Source organism: Octopus bimaculoides, chromosome 12 (genome assembly GCF_046866305.1).
Source record: "Octopus bimaculoides isolate indiv1 chromosome 12, ASM4686630v1, whole genome shotgun sequence".
Lineage (NCBI taxonomy): Eukaryota > Metazoa > Mollusca > Cephalopoda > Octopoda > Octopodidae > Octopus > Octopus bimaculoides.
The window spans coordinates 7811562-7830830 of record NC_142939.1 but is presented as its reverse complement, the minus strand read 5'-3'; the positions used below and the strand labels follow the sequence as shown (position 1 = coordinate 7830830).

At 37.1% G+C, this 19269-nt stretch overlaps 1 protein-coding gene across 1 annotated transcript; it reads right to left on the bottom strand.

The window, feature by feature from the left end:
• Positions 1 to 1809: 1809 nt before the first annotated feature.
• On the bottom strand, positions 1810 to 17164 carry LOC106870426 (retinal dehydrogenase 2). Its single transcript, XM_014916493.3, has 14 exons — positions 16775 to 17164; positions 14557 to 14661; positions 12748 to 12888; positions 11568 to 11694; positions 10727 to 10788; positions 9843 to 9971; positions 9372 to 9485; positions 8964 to 9066; positions 7939 to 8123; positions 7634 to 7798; positions 5993 to 6150; positions 4521 to 4595; positions 2893 to 2932; positions 1810 to 2366 (listed from the first exon to the last, which is right to left on the bottom strand). Exons 1-14 carry the CDS (start codon positions 16829 to 16831, stop codon positions 2334 to 2336), a joined length of 1494 nt encoding a protein of 497 aa, XP_014771979.3. The 5' UTR covers positions 16832 to 17164; the 3' UTR covers positions 1810 to 2333.
• Between the last annotated feature and the right edge of the window lie 2105 nt (positions 17165 to 19269).

The following is a 19269-nucleotide window of genomic DNA, read 5'->3' as shown; positions in this document are numbered from 1 at the left end:
CAAATTACACCCTAAGATCTTGAAAATAACACTACGCCTTTAATCTTATGTTGACTGGATCTGAGCTGACCTGGAGCTAGACAAAGCAAAAACACGCTAAGTTTCACACACTCACAAAAATGTAAGTGTTGAAAACAGTTCTCTCCCTTGTTTAGTTATTTAAATTTGTGTCGAACTGACTAAACCAAGATTGTCTTAAATTGAGAAATACCTGGTTCAACCCAACGAAATGTTAATAGAAATCACCCCACCCCTCTATCTTTTGTCATGCTGCTGGACAAGATTAAATAGTTTAAACCCATCTTAATCCTATTGATTTTATCGATCCTTTTGTTACCAGACAGCCATTGAAATATAGAGCCTTTGTTTCAGTTTTAAAAACTATGAAGGATTAATTTTAACAACCTTATCATTATTAAGCTGGTTTTAAGAACATTAAATTTTGATGGAAGACTTTAATTCAGATCAATTCAAAACAACCACCACAAGGTTCAGTCCTTCTTGCAGTATGGTGGCTTGTGTGCCTCACTGACACCAAGAGCTATGCCAGCAAAATGCAAACTTATGGTAGGGCTTTCTATGTTGGTCAAATCAAAAGATAAAGGCCAAATTAATATGGATCACCTCTTTCCAGAGGTAAAAATGGGTGTGTAGAGCCAACAGCCCTACCTAGAAAAAAGAGAAATCAAAGTTACAGAATTATCAATAACAATTCAAAACCAACCAGACCTGAGAAAAAAAGGCTTTCCCTCAAAGAAACATACGATACCCTAAAAACATTTGGGGGTATGATGCTGAGGCAGAGCTGAAAAAGCAGGGACCCAACTGGAGGGGAGCAGAAACGGCAGTGCTGGGTCAAGATCAGTGAGGAAAGTTATCAATGGCCTATGCTCCTTTGGGAGTGAAGGGCTTAAGTATTTTAAAGTAAGAATCAAAATGTGGTCTCTGTGGGCTTTGTACCAAAAGGGTCAAACATGGCAATTTGTTTGTTCTTGTTTCAATCCTCTCAGACCCCACCTCTGTATGAGAATTACTGAGCTAAACTATAAGATGACAGAGAAGCAATCAACATATCCGTAGTTTGTTTCCTATAACTGGCCTAACACTATGTCAATAACCAAGATTTTTGACACTCACTTCTCTTATATTGATTCTTTAACTTTGTAGTTGCATAGTTATAAAACTACCATAGCTCACAGCAGTGAATTATATGACACCATGCTATTTAGCTCTAAACACCAGACCATAAGACAGTACACCACCAACAAGCCAATGAAAGAGTCTCTACTAGAAATAGCTGCCGAATTCTTGTTATTCATATTAATTCTCTAATGTATTCCTCTTGAAATCGTTTTGGGTTTTTATATATCTATATTGTATAATGTATATTTAGAAATTGTTATTTTCATATGTAAAAGTGTTTCATGTATAAAGATGTTGTCTGTGTTGTTTTGTGCTTTTTCGCCCTGTAAATGTCCATGGGAATGCAATCTCATTTGATATTACAAAAATTAATTTCGCATTACGGAATTTCGTGTTACAGCCAGATTTTCAGGAATGTATTACTTCTGTAAAGGGAAAGATTCCTGTATAAAAGATGTTTACTATTTCATCTTGTTAATCAACAGAGCAATGAGAGACAATAGTTTTGAGGATGTACTGGTTTGGGAAAATATACGAATTGGTTGATCTGAGAAAGAATCCAATAAATAATGTAGGAAACGGAAATTTTCCGAAAATAATGCTATGAAAAAGTATTATATACTTTTTGTAAAAAAAATGAAACATGAAAAGAAACAAGACAAAACAAATGGAAACTACATTTTGTATTCACGGAAAAATATGAAAGTTAATACATTGTAAGGAAGGGACATAACTCTTATTTTTTTATATCTAACGCTCAAAAGTGGAAATTATTTGACGATTTGTGTATCGGATTATTGAAAATATGTAAATTATGATTTAATGTGTGTGTGTGTGTGTGCTTTTTTGTACCAGTGTATTGGTATATTTATTGGAACATTCAGAAATCATTTCTGGGAAATCACAATTCCAATCTTTCGACGCTTTTCGTCAATAAAACAAGTGTTGCCCGTCAAACCAAAAAGATCCGAAATCATCAAAACATAACAAACAGGAAAAAAACAATAGCACAACAATGGCAAACAGGACAAAACAAGATGCACGGATCATTCACGGCTAATTGCTTCTTCAGTCGGAGTCTGGAATGTCCACATAGTTTTGCCCAATCTTCTCTAATACTACTCGAAACCAGTTGGGCCAAAGGCTTAAGCTGAAGGCATTAAGCCCCCGAGCAAGGCAAAGTGATGTCTTTATGAGTTTTTTTGAGGTACTTTGATTATAACCTGAAAAAGAAAAAAGAAAAAGTAAAAATATCTTTAGTTCAGGTCAAATGTTTTTATATGCATAGTATGTGGAAAGAACTTGTCTCTCTCATATATTTATGTGATGTGTACATATATGTGTGTGTGTGTGTGTGTATAAATAAATCTGCACATGCATATGTATGTGTGTGTGTATATATTTATATACTCTTTTACTCGTTTCAGTCATTTGTCTGCGGCCATGCTAGAGTACCGCTTTTAGTCGAGAAAATCGACCCCAGGACTTATTCTTTGTAAGCCTAGTACTTATTTTATCGGTCTCTTTTGCCGAACCGCTAAGTTACGGGGACGTAAACACACCAGCATCGGTTGTCAAGCGATGTTTGGTGGGACAAACACACACACACACACACATATATATACATATATACGACGAGCTTCTGCCACTGCAAAGCCATCATCTCTTTAGTTGATGTAAACCTGTCACATGATATCTCTTTGCCTAAAAAACTGGTATTTTTTATAAAGACAGAACCCAGGTACTTACATTCTTTACCTCTGTGTACTCACGAAGACATTCTTCCCCTCTGAAAATTACAAAACAAGAAGAAAAAATTACAACAACAACGACAACATAATCATCATCATTAAATGTCTGTTTTCCATGCTGGCATGGGTTGGATGGTTTGACAGAAGCTGTCCAGGCTCCAATTGTCTGTTTTGGCATGTTTTTACAGCTGGATATCTTTCCTAACATCAACTACTTTATAGAGTGTACTGGGTGCATTTTACATGGCACCAACACCTGCAAGACAAAGACTTTTCAACAGGGAGAATGAGTGGAGTCATGGCCATAAAGACACTCCTGTATGTATGGATGGCCACAATTTTACTTAGCTTGATGTGTCTTCTCAAGTACAGCAAATCACAAGTCTCGGTTACTTGTCATCTCCTCAGTGAAGTCCAGTATCTGAAGATCCTTTCTCACCACTTCATCCCATGTCTTCCTGGTTCCCTCCACAATTACCTATATGTGTGTGTGTGTATATATATATATATATATATATATGTTGATGTGAGTTCGAAAGATGGAGAGAGACAGCTAGACACGTCCTTGCTCAATCGCTGGCCAGTCGAGAAAGAGACAGAATAAAGCGGGAAAGCTTGGATGTTGAATTCCACGCATGCGTGAGACTACGCATGCGCACAGCGTTACTACATATATATCTGTGTCTATGTGACTATATTTGTGCTTGCATGTATACGTGTGTATGTGAACATGTGTGAATACATACATCATAGGTGGCATTAGTGTCATCCAGATGCCATTACCATCTTGTCAATACTACCTTTGCTAATGCATTAGCCATTCTTTTAATTGCTATCACTATCAGTCCAACACCACTCTCACCATTATCTCACTCTGCAGCCTAAATGCCCCCATAACATCATTCTAGCCCTTTTCCTACTCCTTGCTCCCCAAATTTCACAGACACCATTCTAGCCGCCCCCTCTTAGAATATCATTGTCACCATCACCATCATGGTTACTGGATTCGTAAAGAAAGGGATGAAGTGAGGGATGGAATTAGAGAATTTGGAGGTGAGTAGTCATTCTGCTGAGAGGACAAGTTTTTAGGAAGACAATAAACCATTATTCTCTAAATTAGTGGGTTGCCTTGGTCCAAGTTAGTGGATGTTAGTGAACTCCATGGCCAGCGAGGAGATGGGGTGAATGGCCAAGGTGGTTAAAGTGATGTATCTCAGATTTTATCTGTGTCTAAGCCTGTCACTAACTATATAACCCACACTGGAAAATGCTTATCTTTCAATATGAGAAAGGCTAAGAGTGTGTAAACCAAAAGACCTTAGGGTGGCATTTCCTTTTAGTGGGACCAGAGTCAGGCATATAGCTAATATGATCTTTAAAGCAATATCTCTATATAAGCCAGAGACAGTTGAAGTGAATTTCCTTCTTAGGATGTCTTGAATAAATGCATTTATAAGATCACAGACATCTGCACTATCAGAAGCTCCCATTACTATATTAAAAGAGTTCTGTGGGTTCATTCATTTTTACTTGGGCTGATATTTTGTCTCAAAGAACATGGTTTTCAAGCAGGCATAGTTATGCCTATGCTTCTATCATTAATCTCAGTATACAATTTATACTTACAATTCTCTGCCAATTCCAGACATCTTAAAGCCACCAAATGGAGCCTGACATGCTACATTGCAATAGGTATTTACCCTAAAACAGGAGAAAATGCAACACATTAGATGAAGAAAAAGAAATATTCCATTTTTTCCCACTAGAACATGGAAACAGATATAACACACAATAATAGTCTGTCCTTGTTTGCCCCCTCTATGTTTAGCCCCTTGTGGGCAATAAAGAAATAAGAAACTTTAGCATGCTGGGCAAAATGCTTAGTGATATTTCATCTGCTGTTATGTTTTGAGTTCAAATTCCGCCGAGGTCAACTTTGCCTTTCATCCTTTCAGGGTTGATTAAATAAGTACCAGTTTCGCACTGGGATCAATATAATCGACTTAATTCCTTAGTCTCTCCTTGTTTGTCCCCTCTATGTTTAGCCCCCTGTTGGCAATAAAGAAATAAATATTTCTATAAAGCATATAAAGGTGGTGAGCTGGCAGAGTCGTTAGCACACCTGGCAAAATGCTTAGTGACATATTATCTGGCTTTATGTTCTGCATTCAAATTCCACTGAGGTCAGCTTTTCATATTTTCAGGGTCGATAAAATAAGTACCAGTTGAAAACTGGGGTTGATGTAATCAAGTTACCCCCTCTCCCCAAATTGCTGGCCTTGTGCCGAAATTTGATATCAATATTTCTATAAAGCATCCTAAAAGCAAATGGAATTATTGTATTTGATGGCATAAAAGACAATGTACTGTAATTTCAGCAGTGCATATAAAGAAAAAAGTTTTCAGTATATTATATCTTATAGAAGGCCCAACTTCACATATAGGATCTGGAGTGATTTTTTTTGGAGACAATTTTTTGGAATTAAAAATTTTTTTTATTTTTAATTTATCACCCCCACACTTCCACACATGTAGTAGTAGTAGTAGTAGTAGTAGTAGTAGTAGTAGTAGTAGTAGTAGTAGTAGTAGTAGTAGTAGTAGTAGTAGTAGTAGTAGAGTCAGGAACTTAAGTGATATAATTATATAAGGACTATATAAGGTAGTAAGCTACAAAATTGTTACATTCTCTCAATTTCTTGTAATTCAGACTGCCTCATGATTCCAGCAGGCAAAATGGTAAAAAGCATTGCTCTGGAAGACTCCAAGGGAGATATGCTGGAACATCCACTTTGATTCATGGGGCTTGCACTTGTGGATAGCCATCTCCACCTCGATAGCAGTGAGCAGGGATATGGTCCAGGGACCAAGAATGCTGGAGGTTACCACTACCATAGGCTCAACCGTAAACCTTTCAGAGATTGACCGATACTTTGACATGACCATGTGTATCTTATATTCCATAAATATGGTGTAATAGAAGTCTAAGACTAACAAGAATAAGAACAAAAAAAAAGCAACACCAAAAATTTAAGAAAACATCAGAGCCATTGCTCTTCACTGTGATTAGGATGGTTAATAAAATAGTAATAGTTCCTTACCACACCGTTCCAGCTTGTATAGCATTTGTGAAGGTCATAATTCTGTCAATATCTTTTGTAAAGATGGCAGCTGCTAATCCGTAATGAGTATTATTGGCACGTTCTATAACTTCATCCATATCATGGAACTTCATAATTTGTTGTACTGGACCAAATATCTGGAAGGAAGGAAAAAGGAATAACAGAACTGATTTTGTGAAGGATGGATCGTCGTCATCGTCATCGTCGTCATCACCACCACCACCACCGTTACTGCTGCCACTGTGTTGTCATCCTCACTGCCACCATCACCTTCAGTATCCTCTGCCTTCTCTTCGTCATCATGACCACTACAGCCACCACCACCACCATTACCACAATTAATGTCATTTATCACCATTGCCACCATCACTCTACCATCTTCAGTTACTCTTTCTTATCATCATCATCATCATCATCACTACCACCACCCAACTCAAGTAACTAAAGATTACAATCTTCTATTTATTGCAGATTTCATAAACAATTTCATAGGTGCAGGAGTGGTTGTGTGGTAAGTAGCTTGCTTACCAACCACATGGTTCTGGGTTCAGTCCCACTGCGTGGCACCTTGGGCAAGTGTCTTCTACTATAGCCTCGGACCGACCAAAGCCTTGTGAGTGGATTTGGTAGACGGAAACTGAAAGAAGCCCGTCGTATATATGTGTATATATATATATATGTATGTGTGTGTCTATGTTTGTGTGTCTGTGTTTGTCCCCCCCCAACTTCGCTTGACAACGGATGCTGGTGTGTTTACGTCCCTGTAACTTAGCAGTTCAGCAAAAAGAGACTGATAGAATAAGTACTAGGCTTACAAAGAATAAGACCTGGAGTCAATTTGCTCGACTAAAGGCGGTGCTCCAGCATGGCCGCAGTCAAATGACTGAAACAAGTAAAAGAGTAAAAAGTGAGTAATTGCAGCAGCCCCATGGTAGTATGATATAAGCCCTGGCTAGTGCCAGAACTCAAATCCTTGGCCAAAGTTTAAACTCAGATATCACACAAATTTCGTCTCATGCTCTAAAAATGCAGTCAGTTTATCACCCTAGACAAGTACTTTATTTAATCAACTTTGAAAGATTGAAAAATCTAAGTTGCTTTCAGTAGGATTTGAACCCAACATACAGGGAACTAGAAAATATACTGCAAAACATTGTCCAATGATTCTTCCTGTTTTCTACCTTGGATTATTCTAAAGAATCTAATCTTGATTTTCCCACATTTGAAAATAGTGGTGATGATGATGATGATGATGATGATGATGATGAGGCTGATGAAGCTGAAAACCCACATAGTCGCCACCGCCGCCACCACCACTCCCACCATGACCACCACCAGTACAACGACGATGACTACTGCTGCAGCCAGCATTACAGCCATTGCTGCCACCACCACCACCATTATAAACTCTGTATCCAATTGTATGAAATTTGGTTGCTAGAAATAGCAGCCAAATCTGTCTTAAGAAAGTGAAAGATACCTTAGGTAGCATGGTCCTAAATATTTCTAGATCAATGTGATGGTCATTACTGGAATGTTTTTGATCACAAGTCTGTTTGAGCAGGGGTTAACCTGGGGCTGAACAATAATTACTCAAACATTCTTTACCCAGGTACTTACCTCTTCTTTGGCGATTCTCATGTTGTCTTTGACATCAGCAAAGACGGTTGGTTCCATAAAATATCCTTTGTCCCCTTTTTGTTTTCCTCCGCACATCATTCTGGCACCTTCTGATTCCCCACTCTTCACCAGATCAATGATCTTAGACAGCTGTGTTGCATCCACCTGATAGATAGATAGATAGATAGATAGATAGATAGATAGAAAGAAGAAGGAGGAGAAAAAGAAGAAGAGGAGAAGAAGAAGAAGTAGAAGATAGATAGATAGATACATGAATATACTGCAATAACAGGAGAGATACTTACTTGTGGTCCATTTATGGTCTGGCTATCAAAAGGATCCCCTACATAGCGTTTTTTAGCCAGTTCAACACTCTTGGCAACAAACTCATCATAGATAGAATCCTGGACAAATGTGCGAGACCCAGCAAAGCAACACTGACCCATAGAAATCATAGCAGCTTCATGAGCAGTTGCTGCTGCAGAATCAACTGAAAGATGAAGAACATTAAAACTTTACATATATATATGCTCTACCGATTTTGCCAATTCATCACCCTTTTAATAATAATGATGATAATCATAATAATAATGCAGTGCCAGGCAGTGGCTCTCATGGCTTCTGATCTTAATTGATTGGAACTATTATCATGTACATTGTTTTGTCTTGGTATAAAAAGATGGGCTACAACAAACATTCTGCTCAATACCACGGATTTGCTTGTGAGTTGTTTGACCTTAACCAGTTGAGTATATATCACAGATATGCTTGTCAGTTACTTGGTCTTACTCACTTGAGCATGTCCCTTAGAGGCTAACAATATGAGCCTCTCTGATCATGAGCAGGAGTAGTGGGGGAACATCACAGACATGTACTGAGAGGAATTCTTTGGGGTTTGAATAAATGTAATAAATGCAAAGTGTGAACTAAATATTAATCATTTTGCATACTTTCTAGGGACAAGCAAATAGGAAATAACAGTTGCAAGAAATATTGCACAAATCTCCCCCAAAATCAAGCATCTTGTATAAGAAAGGGCACATTGCCTATTGTAATCCTAGTGAGTCTCAAATTGACAAGAAAGTCATGGCTCAATCTTGATTAATCCAAGGGTAAACAGCAACAGTTGTTGTGTCACATGAGATTTAGAACAACTATTTTTGACAGACTACAGTGTTGGATATTTGATGTAAAAAAAAAAATCCATTGTTTCTATAACTAAAACAGCTTTGGATATCAACTGACCAATGAGTGGTAAAGTAAGTGTTTTTTGTTCTATGTTTTATATATTTTCTATGTGATTTTGTAAATCTCCAAACTGTGAACTTACGGTCAGCATCTGCAAAAATAACACATGGACTTTTGCCACCAAGTTCCAGAGAACAACGCTTCAGGTTGGAAACACCAGCGGCTTGCATAATTATTTGACCCACCTGAAAGGAAGTTTCAAAAGTATTTAAAAGTTTTGCAACATCAGAAATTTTCTCAGATCCTGCCAAGTCCCCATCTTAAGAGTTTATATTATATTAAGTCAGGATAAGATTGATTAAATATATAGTAAATATGGGCAAAAGGCTATGTTAGCCCACCTTAACTATGTGCTCATCCTGCAAAGGAATCGAGAAAATTTCTACTGTCATTATTATAAAGTATTGATAGGCTATCAATAAAAAATATTATTGGAATTAATAGAAAATTACCTTAGTTCAATTTAATGTTTTAGAAATATTGTACTTACCTCTGTTGAACCAGTGAATGCTACTTTGTTAATCTCAGGGTGTGTGCTTATTGCTGCCCCAGCTGTGGGCCCATAGCCAGGTACGATGTTAACAACACCAGGTGGAAAACCTGCCTGTAATAATAATAATAATGTTGATGATGATGATGATAATAATAATAATAATGATAATGATAATAATAATGATAATAATAATAATAATAATAATGATTTCAAATTTTGACACAAGGCCAGAAATTTCAGAATGTAAAGACAAATGAAATACTGCTAAGCATTTTGCCCAGCATGGTAATGATTCTGCCAGCTCAGTGCCTTACATGAGTCTAAAGTATTAACACACACACAAGCACACACTTGCAAATACATACACAGACACTCACACACATATACACGAATATGATGTAAGAATAACATTTAGGATGACATATGGAAACCGGTTAAATAATAAAGTAGAAATTGCTAGCTAATTACCTCTACCAACAATGCACCCATATATAAAGCTGTGAGAGGTGTCTGTTCAGCAGGTTTCACAACACAGACATTACCACAAGCCAGAGCAGGACCAAGTTTCATGAGGAACATCAAGAGAGGAAAGTTCCACTGTAAACAAACAAACCTCACTGTTTTAGTTTATTGGTGTTACTGTAGTGTTTACTGGTGTCACTATAGTGTTTTCTAGTATTATTGTAATTTTTATTGGTGTAGTGTTTCATGATGTCATTGTTGTATTTACTGGTGTTAATATGGTGTTTATTACTGTTAGCGTGACGTTTACTAATGTGACTGTAGAATTTACTGGTACTAGTGTAGTGTTTACTACTGTTAGTGTAGTGTTTGCTAGTGTAACTAATGTTTATTGGTATTAGTGCAGTATTTACTGGCATTAGTGCAGTGTTTACTGGTATTGGTGGAGTGTTTACTGCTGTTAGTGCAGTGTTTACTGGTGCTAGTGCAGTGTTTATTGGTGTTAGTACTTTAAAATACACAGAATATTTAAGATTATAAGACATGGGACTATTAAATCCATCAACATCTTCTTTTAGAGATGAAATTATGATTCAGTAAGCATGATCTTTGATCATCATGAAATATCTTATTCTTTGATGTATATATATAGTATGAGACAGAGGCTGAATTTGAATTAAGAATTTTTATTTCTAAATTGTTACCAAGGGATAAAAATAGAGTATTATCATTCTTGTTTAGAAATACAGATTTCTAATTTAAAACCAGTCAAAAATTAAACTGATCAAATTGAAAATATTGTAAGCATGACCTATTTTTCATTAGTATTAAAAACAAAATATGTTATTGGTGCTGATATCAATGATAATATTAGAAATAACTCTTCTTACCGGAATAATCTGTCCACATATTCCAACTGGTTCATGTTTGGTGTAGCAGAAGAAGTCACCATCTGGAAGTATTAAAGTTATATAAGAAGGGCATGATTTGAGGGAGATCTGGCTGCTACCTCTAACAGGTTAAGTAACCATTTCAAAACCCTTTAATTGACTAAATAATATGAGCCAATGCAGTTAATTTGATGTGGTCACTAGAAATAACAGCCAAATCACTTTCAAATCCCTTTTTACTATCTTAAAACTAGAATGAATATTATCCTCATCATGTCACCATTTAACGACCACTTTTTCATGCTTACAAGGATCAGATGGAATTTGTTGATTTTCAATGTAAGTTGAATTTGATATATACATACACACACACACACACACATATATATATATATATATATATATATATACATATATATGCACAAACACACACACACACACACACAGACAAACACTATGAATTAACTCAAATATGCACAAGACAATGAAAGAGCCTCTATATTGGCATTTGGCCTGCTAAAAATAGCAACCAAATCTCTTTCAAATATCATCCCATTGTCATAAAAAGTACAGGTTGGACAACATGTTTCTGGGTTCCTTGCACATAAGAAAATGATGGAATGTCTAATTTTAAGTTTGTTCAACTAAGGTTAAACAAATCAGATCTACACACACACGCACATTCAAAAGCACACACACAAACAAAGGCGTATACAAAAACACATATGTGCAGTCACAACCAAGATAACTCAGTACATAGAAATGCATACAAAAGCACAGATACACACACATCACACATACACCCACATGAACATAGGCAAACACATACTAGTTAACTCACCAACTGGAATTGTCTTTCCTTCAATCTTGTCTGCCCAACCAGCGTAATATCTCAGTACAGATAGACTAAATTCAATGTCACCCAAAGAGGATTTGAAAGGTTTACCATTATCAAGGGTTTCCAGACTCTGAAATGAAATAAAAATTTACAGAGATCAATCAACAGTTGCTACTGATGTGGCATAACTACAGAAGTGCCCACCCCGTCACAACTTCGTTTCTTAAAATCTTTATGAAAAATGCCTATTTATTACTGAAATTTTCTACAGGCATGGCTGTGTGGTAGGTATCTTGCTTCCCAACCATATGGTTCTGGATTCAGTTCCACTGTGTGGTAACTTGGGCAAATGTCTTCTACTATAACCTTGGGCTGACCAAAGCCTTGTGAGTGGATTTGGTAACTGAAAGAAGCCTGTCATATATATACATACATACATATATATATATATATATATATATATATATATATATATATATATATATATATATATATATATATATATATATATATATATATTGTCTTTGTGTCTGTGCTTGTCCCACCCATCATCACTTGACAACTGGTGTTGGTGTGTTTAAGTCCCCATAACTTAGCAGTTTTCCAAAGAGATAATAAGTCCTGGGGTCGAAATGCTTGACAAAAACACTTCAAGGCAGTGCTCCAGCATGGCCACAGTCAAATGACTGAAACAAGTAAAAGAATAAAAGAAAAAGAATAAACATGCTCCAGGTAGTGTAGATTACGATTATAAGGGAATCTGTTGTGGAAGTTTTTTCAGAGAGATGTGGAGAATGAGTTTTGGATAATTCACAGGCCTTGATTTGATTTCCTTACTTTTTGGAAAGTGGATATTAAGACACTAGAGTAAGATGTGGTCACTGGCCTGATGGACCTAGCATGGAAAGTGAATGTAAAATGGTAATAGTGATCATATAAATACACACACACATATACTAACTCGAGTATTCACATGAGCTTACATTTCATGAGTACCAAGCCTATACTCATTCTCAAAACTTATGCAAGCACACACACACATTCATATATATACACATATACACATACAAATACACACACCACACACACACATAAATACACAAGGAGATTGAATATAAAATGTTGCAAACAAATTCAGAAACAACAAAATGCAAAGAAAGGGTGATAAAGTTGAACAACTTACAGCCAAATATATTCTGTCTCTCTCAATTAAGTGACCCAACTTGTTGAGTAGCAAGCCTCTCTCACTGGCGTTCATACAGCGCCATTTGGAGCCTCTCTTGAAGGCAGCTTTAGCAGCTTCTACAGCTTTATCTATGTCAGCCTGAAAATATATAAGAATTGTGAAAACACATCAGTTACCTTTTTAATAAGCTCAGTTACTGAAAATTCTGAATGTAGCATTGAATCTCTTAATGTGTGTCGACTATGTTTGAACTGTTAAATGTAGCACTGAATGTCTTTATCTTTTAGTATTTAAACCAACCATATCTAGCCCAAATATTCTACTTGTTTTATGTTCAAAGTGGTCAGATCTGGCTCCTCACACATACTTTACAATGTCATTATGTCAGTGCCAAGTAAAATGCTCTTGTGCTGGTGCCATGTAAATATACCCATGCTAGTAGCACATAAAAAGCACCAAGCACACCTTGGAAAGTGGTTGGTATTAGGAAGGGCATTCAGCCATAGTAACCATGCTAAAACAGACAATTGGAGCCCGGACAGCGCTTCAGCTGGCCAGCTCCTTGTCAAACCATCCAACCCATGCCAACATAGAAAACAGACATTAAATGATGATGATGATCATGATGAAGATCACTGAAATCTTGAAGCCATGAGATAATGTATAATTATTTCAAAACAATGAAGAAATAAGCATTACATTTGACAGATTAATCTGAATTCTGAAAGGTTAATGCTTGTCAACTACACTTGAACTGCCAAAAATAGCATTAACCCTTTTGTTACTGTATTTCTTTTGAGATGCTCTGTGTTTCTTTTAATTACTTTAAATATAACAAAGAATTTAGTAAAATAACTTAGTTATCATTAAGCTAGTGTTAGGAACATAAAATTGTGACTAAGGTTTGGTGGAAGATTTTAATTAAAAACTTATGAAAACAAGACATTTGTACTCAGAGCCAGAGTCGGTTTCAGCCGGGTTGGTAACAAAAGGGTTAAATCTCTTAGTACCTGTAAGCTAATTTAAAATCTAACTGAGCTAAATCTGACTCAGATCAAATAGGTTGAAATTTCTATCCATTGACTGTCAGGCAGGCCCCTGCAGAATATTAATCTACTGTCCTTCTTTCCAGTATGAACAGGTTAGAAGAACAGTTATAAGTAACCACCTCCATTCTTGCCTATCTTTACAATTTATATAAGAGATTAAAGTGAACCTCTATGTGGTCACTAAATCTGCTAGGAATAGTAGATTCCATGTCTTTCTCAAACCATACCCTATTGTTTTAAGAAACAACACAGTGGATGATGACGTTCTAGGAGCGGTTCTAGAAACTGTGAATTAGTTGTCTCTAGATGTTTTATCATTTCAGCACCAAAAGCCATGATGAGCTCAGAGTAAGCTCAGTTTTCCAACAACAGACAATTTTGGCTCCACTGAATATAGGTGAAGTATGTTTGCTGTGATAAAAAGATTTTCACAATTCCATGTTCTATATATGTTCCACATTGAGAATGACTAGATAAGAATATCACAGAAAAGAATTGTAAGATGGATTCTTGAAGCCAGATCAGCTGACAGAGTACCTAGGAGTAGCCCAAGAATGAGACGGTTGGACAGTAGCCACAGTCTCATTTCTTCATGCTTTGTAATCCAGTAAGAAAGTCTACTGATGGTTGCCTCTGAAAGGACCCTATGGAAAAGGTGCTTTACCTCTGTGATCCTCCTAGGAATGGTGGGCAAAGAAGACGGATGGATAGATGGTTGCATTGATGGACGGATAGGCGGATAGAGAGATATTTTTACCTTGTCACTTTCCTGGATTTCACATATAGTTTCTCCAAGACAGGGATTCAGAGTTGGAAAAGTTTTGCCACTGGCTGAATTTACAAATTCATTGTTGATGAGAATCTGTAAGAAAAAAAGCAAAGAAAATAAAAACATATCATTATCATCATCATCATCATCGTCATCATCATCATCATCGTCATCATCATCGTCATCTTTGTTTCCATGTAGTCTCATTACAAGGCACCTTAAGTAGGTGTCTTCTCCTCTATCCTTGAGACAATGAAAGTTTTGTGAATGCATCTCGAAGATCCATCACTTTGTACGGGTTGAAGCGAAATTTGTCGCTTTGTGAACCAAAGAGCCAGTAACGAAGGAACCAGAAAAAAGCCGTTAACAACAGAAAAAACACAAACTTTGAATGTTGATGATGATAATGATATATATAATTATATATCATTACACCATTCTCTCTCTCTCATTATATATTATCATCATCATAATCATCATTCAAAGTTTGGGTAAACCATGTCACCCACTCACTTCTCTTTCTTTCTTTCTCTCTTTGTCTCACTCTCTCTCTCTCTCTTCCTCTCTCTCTCTCTCCACACAAAAATGAAACTTATTTCAGCACCAAAAATTGGAAATTTATTTTGCAATCTGGGATTATTATACCCAGTGATTTTAAGAGGTAGGAAAAATATATTTTTGTTTTAATATTGGCAAAAGAATGCCTTAATATTCTACACTTTTACTTCGTTTCACACATACAGGCAAAAACTCTAACGTGTATTTTTTTTTTTAGATGAATTTATCGTTCGTTATTTCTCCACACACTTCGTTACCACTAACTTCTATAACCTCTGCATTTTCACTTATTCATTTCAAACTTCTTTGAATTTTCAATCTAATGTAATCCACACTCTCTTGAAAACGTACTTCAGCAAAATATTATATAAAATTATGGGTAAAGAAAGAAATAGCAAAAGATATTTGAAAATGGGGGTGGGGGTGAAATTTCCGAATAAAAATAAGGGGTTTGCATTATATTAGGAGGTCAGGGTACTTGGTTCCACGCAAAAATTACGAGTTTTCATTTTTTTCTTTTCTTAGTGAAAATCGTGCGGGTGAAAAGATCAATGGGGTGGGGGTGAAATTTTCGAGGTTTCCACCTTACCCCACCTCATTTTCCGGACCCCCCAAAAGGGTTTTGTAGCATAATAAGAGGGTAGAGATGGACTATATGTAATCTGAACCTTTCCCCCCTAGAGATGGACTATATGTAATCTGAACCTTTCCCCCCTTATTTATTAATTTTTTTTTACGGAATCCCACGTTTTAGGCTATGGAGATTCCGATTCTGAAAAAAAAATTTTTGAAAAATTTCAATTCCCCCCCACCACCACCACCAAGCAGGCTATTTACATGCTAGAAATAACAGCCAAATCTCAAAAAACTAGTGTTAGGGTTAGGTTTAAGGTTAGGGTTAGGGTCAGGGTTAGGGTTAGGGTTAGGGTCAGGGTTACGGTCAGGGTTAGGGTTAGGGTTAGGGTTTGAGTTAGGGTTAGGTTTACCCTGTGGATCTATATAAAAACCGGGGGGGGGGGGATCGAAATTTTGAAATTGAGATTTTTGAAAAATTTTTTCCAGAATCGGATTCTCCATGGTCTGAAACATAGGATTCCGTAAAAAAAAAACAAAATTTAAAAGTGGGGGTATACCCAGATTACATATACTCCATCTCCACCAATAAGAGGTCACCAGAATTCATTCAACGAAAAAACAAAAAATTTCCAGTGACTCCGTGATATGATGGTAGGGGGGGGTTCCTCCACCCTTATTTTTTCCGAACAAAAATAAGGGATTTGTAGCATATTAGGAGATCAGCGTATTTGATTCAACGCAAAAAGTCCGAGTTATTATTTTTTTTTTTTCTTAATGAAAATCGTGCGGGTGAAAGGATCAAATAATACCAAATTCTCACAGTAATACCATGCCAACATAATAACATCGGATAGATTTAGGGTGGCTATAGCTTTTGGGAAGCAGGATTGCCCTAAAAGTAGTTGGTGGGATTTGGATAGTTACAGGTTGGAATGGAATGTGGAGTCTGTGTCGGTATGTGTTTGTTTTAGTGAGCAAAGCTGGGAACGATGATATTTAAGCATGAGTAGCTAACGTTACACGCATACACAGAGGTTCTTGTACTCAAAGATAAATAATTAAATGAAAATACCTGAGTATATTTAATTTCTGGATTCCTGTTCGGCAGTGGCGCTTGAATTGTTGTCATAGTTGAAAAGATGTATTACTGTCCGGTATATGGAAACACTCGTTTGTAAGTGACAAGCTGTTCTGTTCGAATACTCTTCAGAAAAGTTACACGAGGAATATGATTGAAAATGTCAAGCAAAAGTTCAACGAAAACAGCAGACAAGTATGTAAATATATATATATTACAAGCAAGACAAACCTCCCACTTCTTGTTGCTAACTAAACTAATGATGGTTCTGCTGTAAGGTGGGGATTTTTTTAATGTTACGGGAGCAGTGTTTTTTTATTTGAGAAATTTTACTCTCGACATACAACACCCTCCTGTAACTTCGTCCTATTTTTGTCGCTCTCTGCCCCCACGTCGCACTTCTTTCAGACTTATACTCTCTCTCTCTTTTTCTCTCTCCCCCTCTATCTATCCATTCATCCATCTCTTATTCTCACCCACACCTATTCCACTTGTTTTTCTGTCTATCTCATTCACTCTCTCTTTATATCTTAAGTTACTTTTATTATATTTTCAATCACTCCCTCTCGCCTATTTGTTTTTCCCTGTCGTCCACTTAATTCTTTCAGTTAAAAACTTCCCCAAACTCCCTCCCTTTCATTAACATACGTTCACACATACAAACATGCTTTCATACATACTGATTACACACGCACATGCATATACATACATATACTCATGTATATGTATGTTTATGAGTATACGTGCGTGCGTTAGCGTGGTGTCACCAGTGTTATTCACCCTTCGATACATGTAACTGAATACAAAGTACTATTATTGTTGCGCACGCACACTAATTATGCACTCTAATAATGTCAATTCACATACAATAAAGAGCAGAGTGAGAATATACTAGAGAAAGTCGAATATCTCTTTACTCCCACTGTGTTGGTTCTCTGTGGAGGCGCAATGGCCCAGTGGTTAGGGCAGCGGACTCGAGGTCCTAGGATCGCGGTTCCGATTCCCAGACCGGTCGTTGTGAGTGTTTATTGAGCGAAAACACCTAAAGCTCCACGAGACTCCGGCAGGGGATGGTGGCGAACCCTGCTGTACTCTTCCATCACAACTTTCTCTCCCTCTTACTTCCTGTTTCTGTTGTACCTGTAATTCAAAGGGCCAGCCTTGTCACACTGTGTCACGCTGAATATCGCCGAGAACTACGTTAAGGGTACACGTGTCTGTGGAGTGCTCAGCCACTTGCACGTTAAATTCACGAGCAGGCTGTTCCGTTGATCGGATCAACTGGAACCCTCGACAGCGTAAGCGACGGAGTGCCAACAATAACAAAAGTTGGTTCTCCACACCATCCTCTCAGTATCCCTTAACTGCTCTGTGAGGCTCAAACTGACAAATTCCTGGCACCAACAAATATTAATCAACTAAGAAGGCAAGTTGGCAGGGTCGTCAGCACGCTGGACAAAACGCTTGAGTTCGACTTTACCTTTCATACTTTCACGGTCGATAAATTAAGTACCAGTTGAGTACTGGAGCCGATGTAATCGACTATCCCCCTCCCCACAAATTTCATGTTAAACTCGTTTATACACAAGATCCTCACAACATGCACATTCTTTATTTGGTAATTTTTTTGAGTAACACCCGCACGATTTTCACTAAGAAAGAAAAAAAAAAACTCGGATTTTTTGCGTGGAATCAAGTACCCTGACCTTCTTATATGCTGCAAATCCCTTATCTTTGTTCGGAAAAAAGTGAGGAAGGGGGAATCCCCTGTCCCAGAATCATTGGAAATTTTTTTTTTTTTCATTGAATGAATTCCTGTGACCTCTTAATATGCTGCAAACCCTTTTTGGGGTCCGAAAGACAGGGTCCACCGAGGTGGAGGCCTCGGAAATTTTACCCCCACCCCCATTGATCTTTTCACCTGCCCGATTTTCACTAAAGAAAAAAAAAACTCAGATTTTTTGCGTAGAATCAAGTACCCTGACCTCCTAATATGCTACAAATCCCTTATTTTGGTTCGGAAAAAGGTGATGCGATGGGGATGGGGGTGTTACTCAAAAAATTTACCCTTTATTTTGTCCTGTACTATCCATAATGTTTTTTTTAATGTAAACCCTATGTGGTTATTAAAAAAAAATCATTATTATTATACATCTTTTCGGGGGTTGATTTATTATCAGTTGTGTACTGGGATTGATGTGGTTGTAGTGAAACTACCTACCGCCATTAGATACAAAACTACTATCGCCATTCTTCTCATTTAAATATAAACAAACACGAACGTAGCGGAAAACATTAACCTTGTCATCACGTGACTGATCATTATTTGAATCGGCAACTTCTTCGAACCGTTCCCGCCAGAACGCAAACTGACCAATCACGGCCCCTAATAAGGTCACGTGATAGAGTATATTTCTACCATCTGGTGAGTCAATAGTTTGTTATAAATAGCTTTAACTCGGCGGCCAAATTGGTCTTGGTCCAGTTTC

What these genes read in the sequence shown, in the direction of transcription:
- LOC106870426 (XM_014916493.3), bottom strand. Translation starts at nt 16,831, where the DNA reads ATGACAACAATTCAAGCGCCACTGCCGAACAGGAATCCAGAAATTAAA. An exon ending in TATTTTTGCAGATGCTGACC is followed by an intron (nt 8,124 to 8,963) that starts GTAAGTTCACAG and finishes TTCATCTTTCAG; the next exon opens with TTGATTCTGCAGCAGCAACT. An exon ending in TCTGGAATTGGCAGAGAATT is followed by an intron (nt 2,933 to 4,520) that starts GTAAGTATAAAT and finishes TGTAATTTTCAG; the next exon opens with AGGGGAAGAATGTCTTCGTG.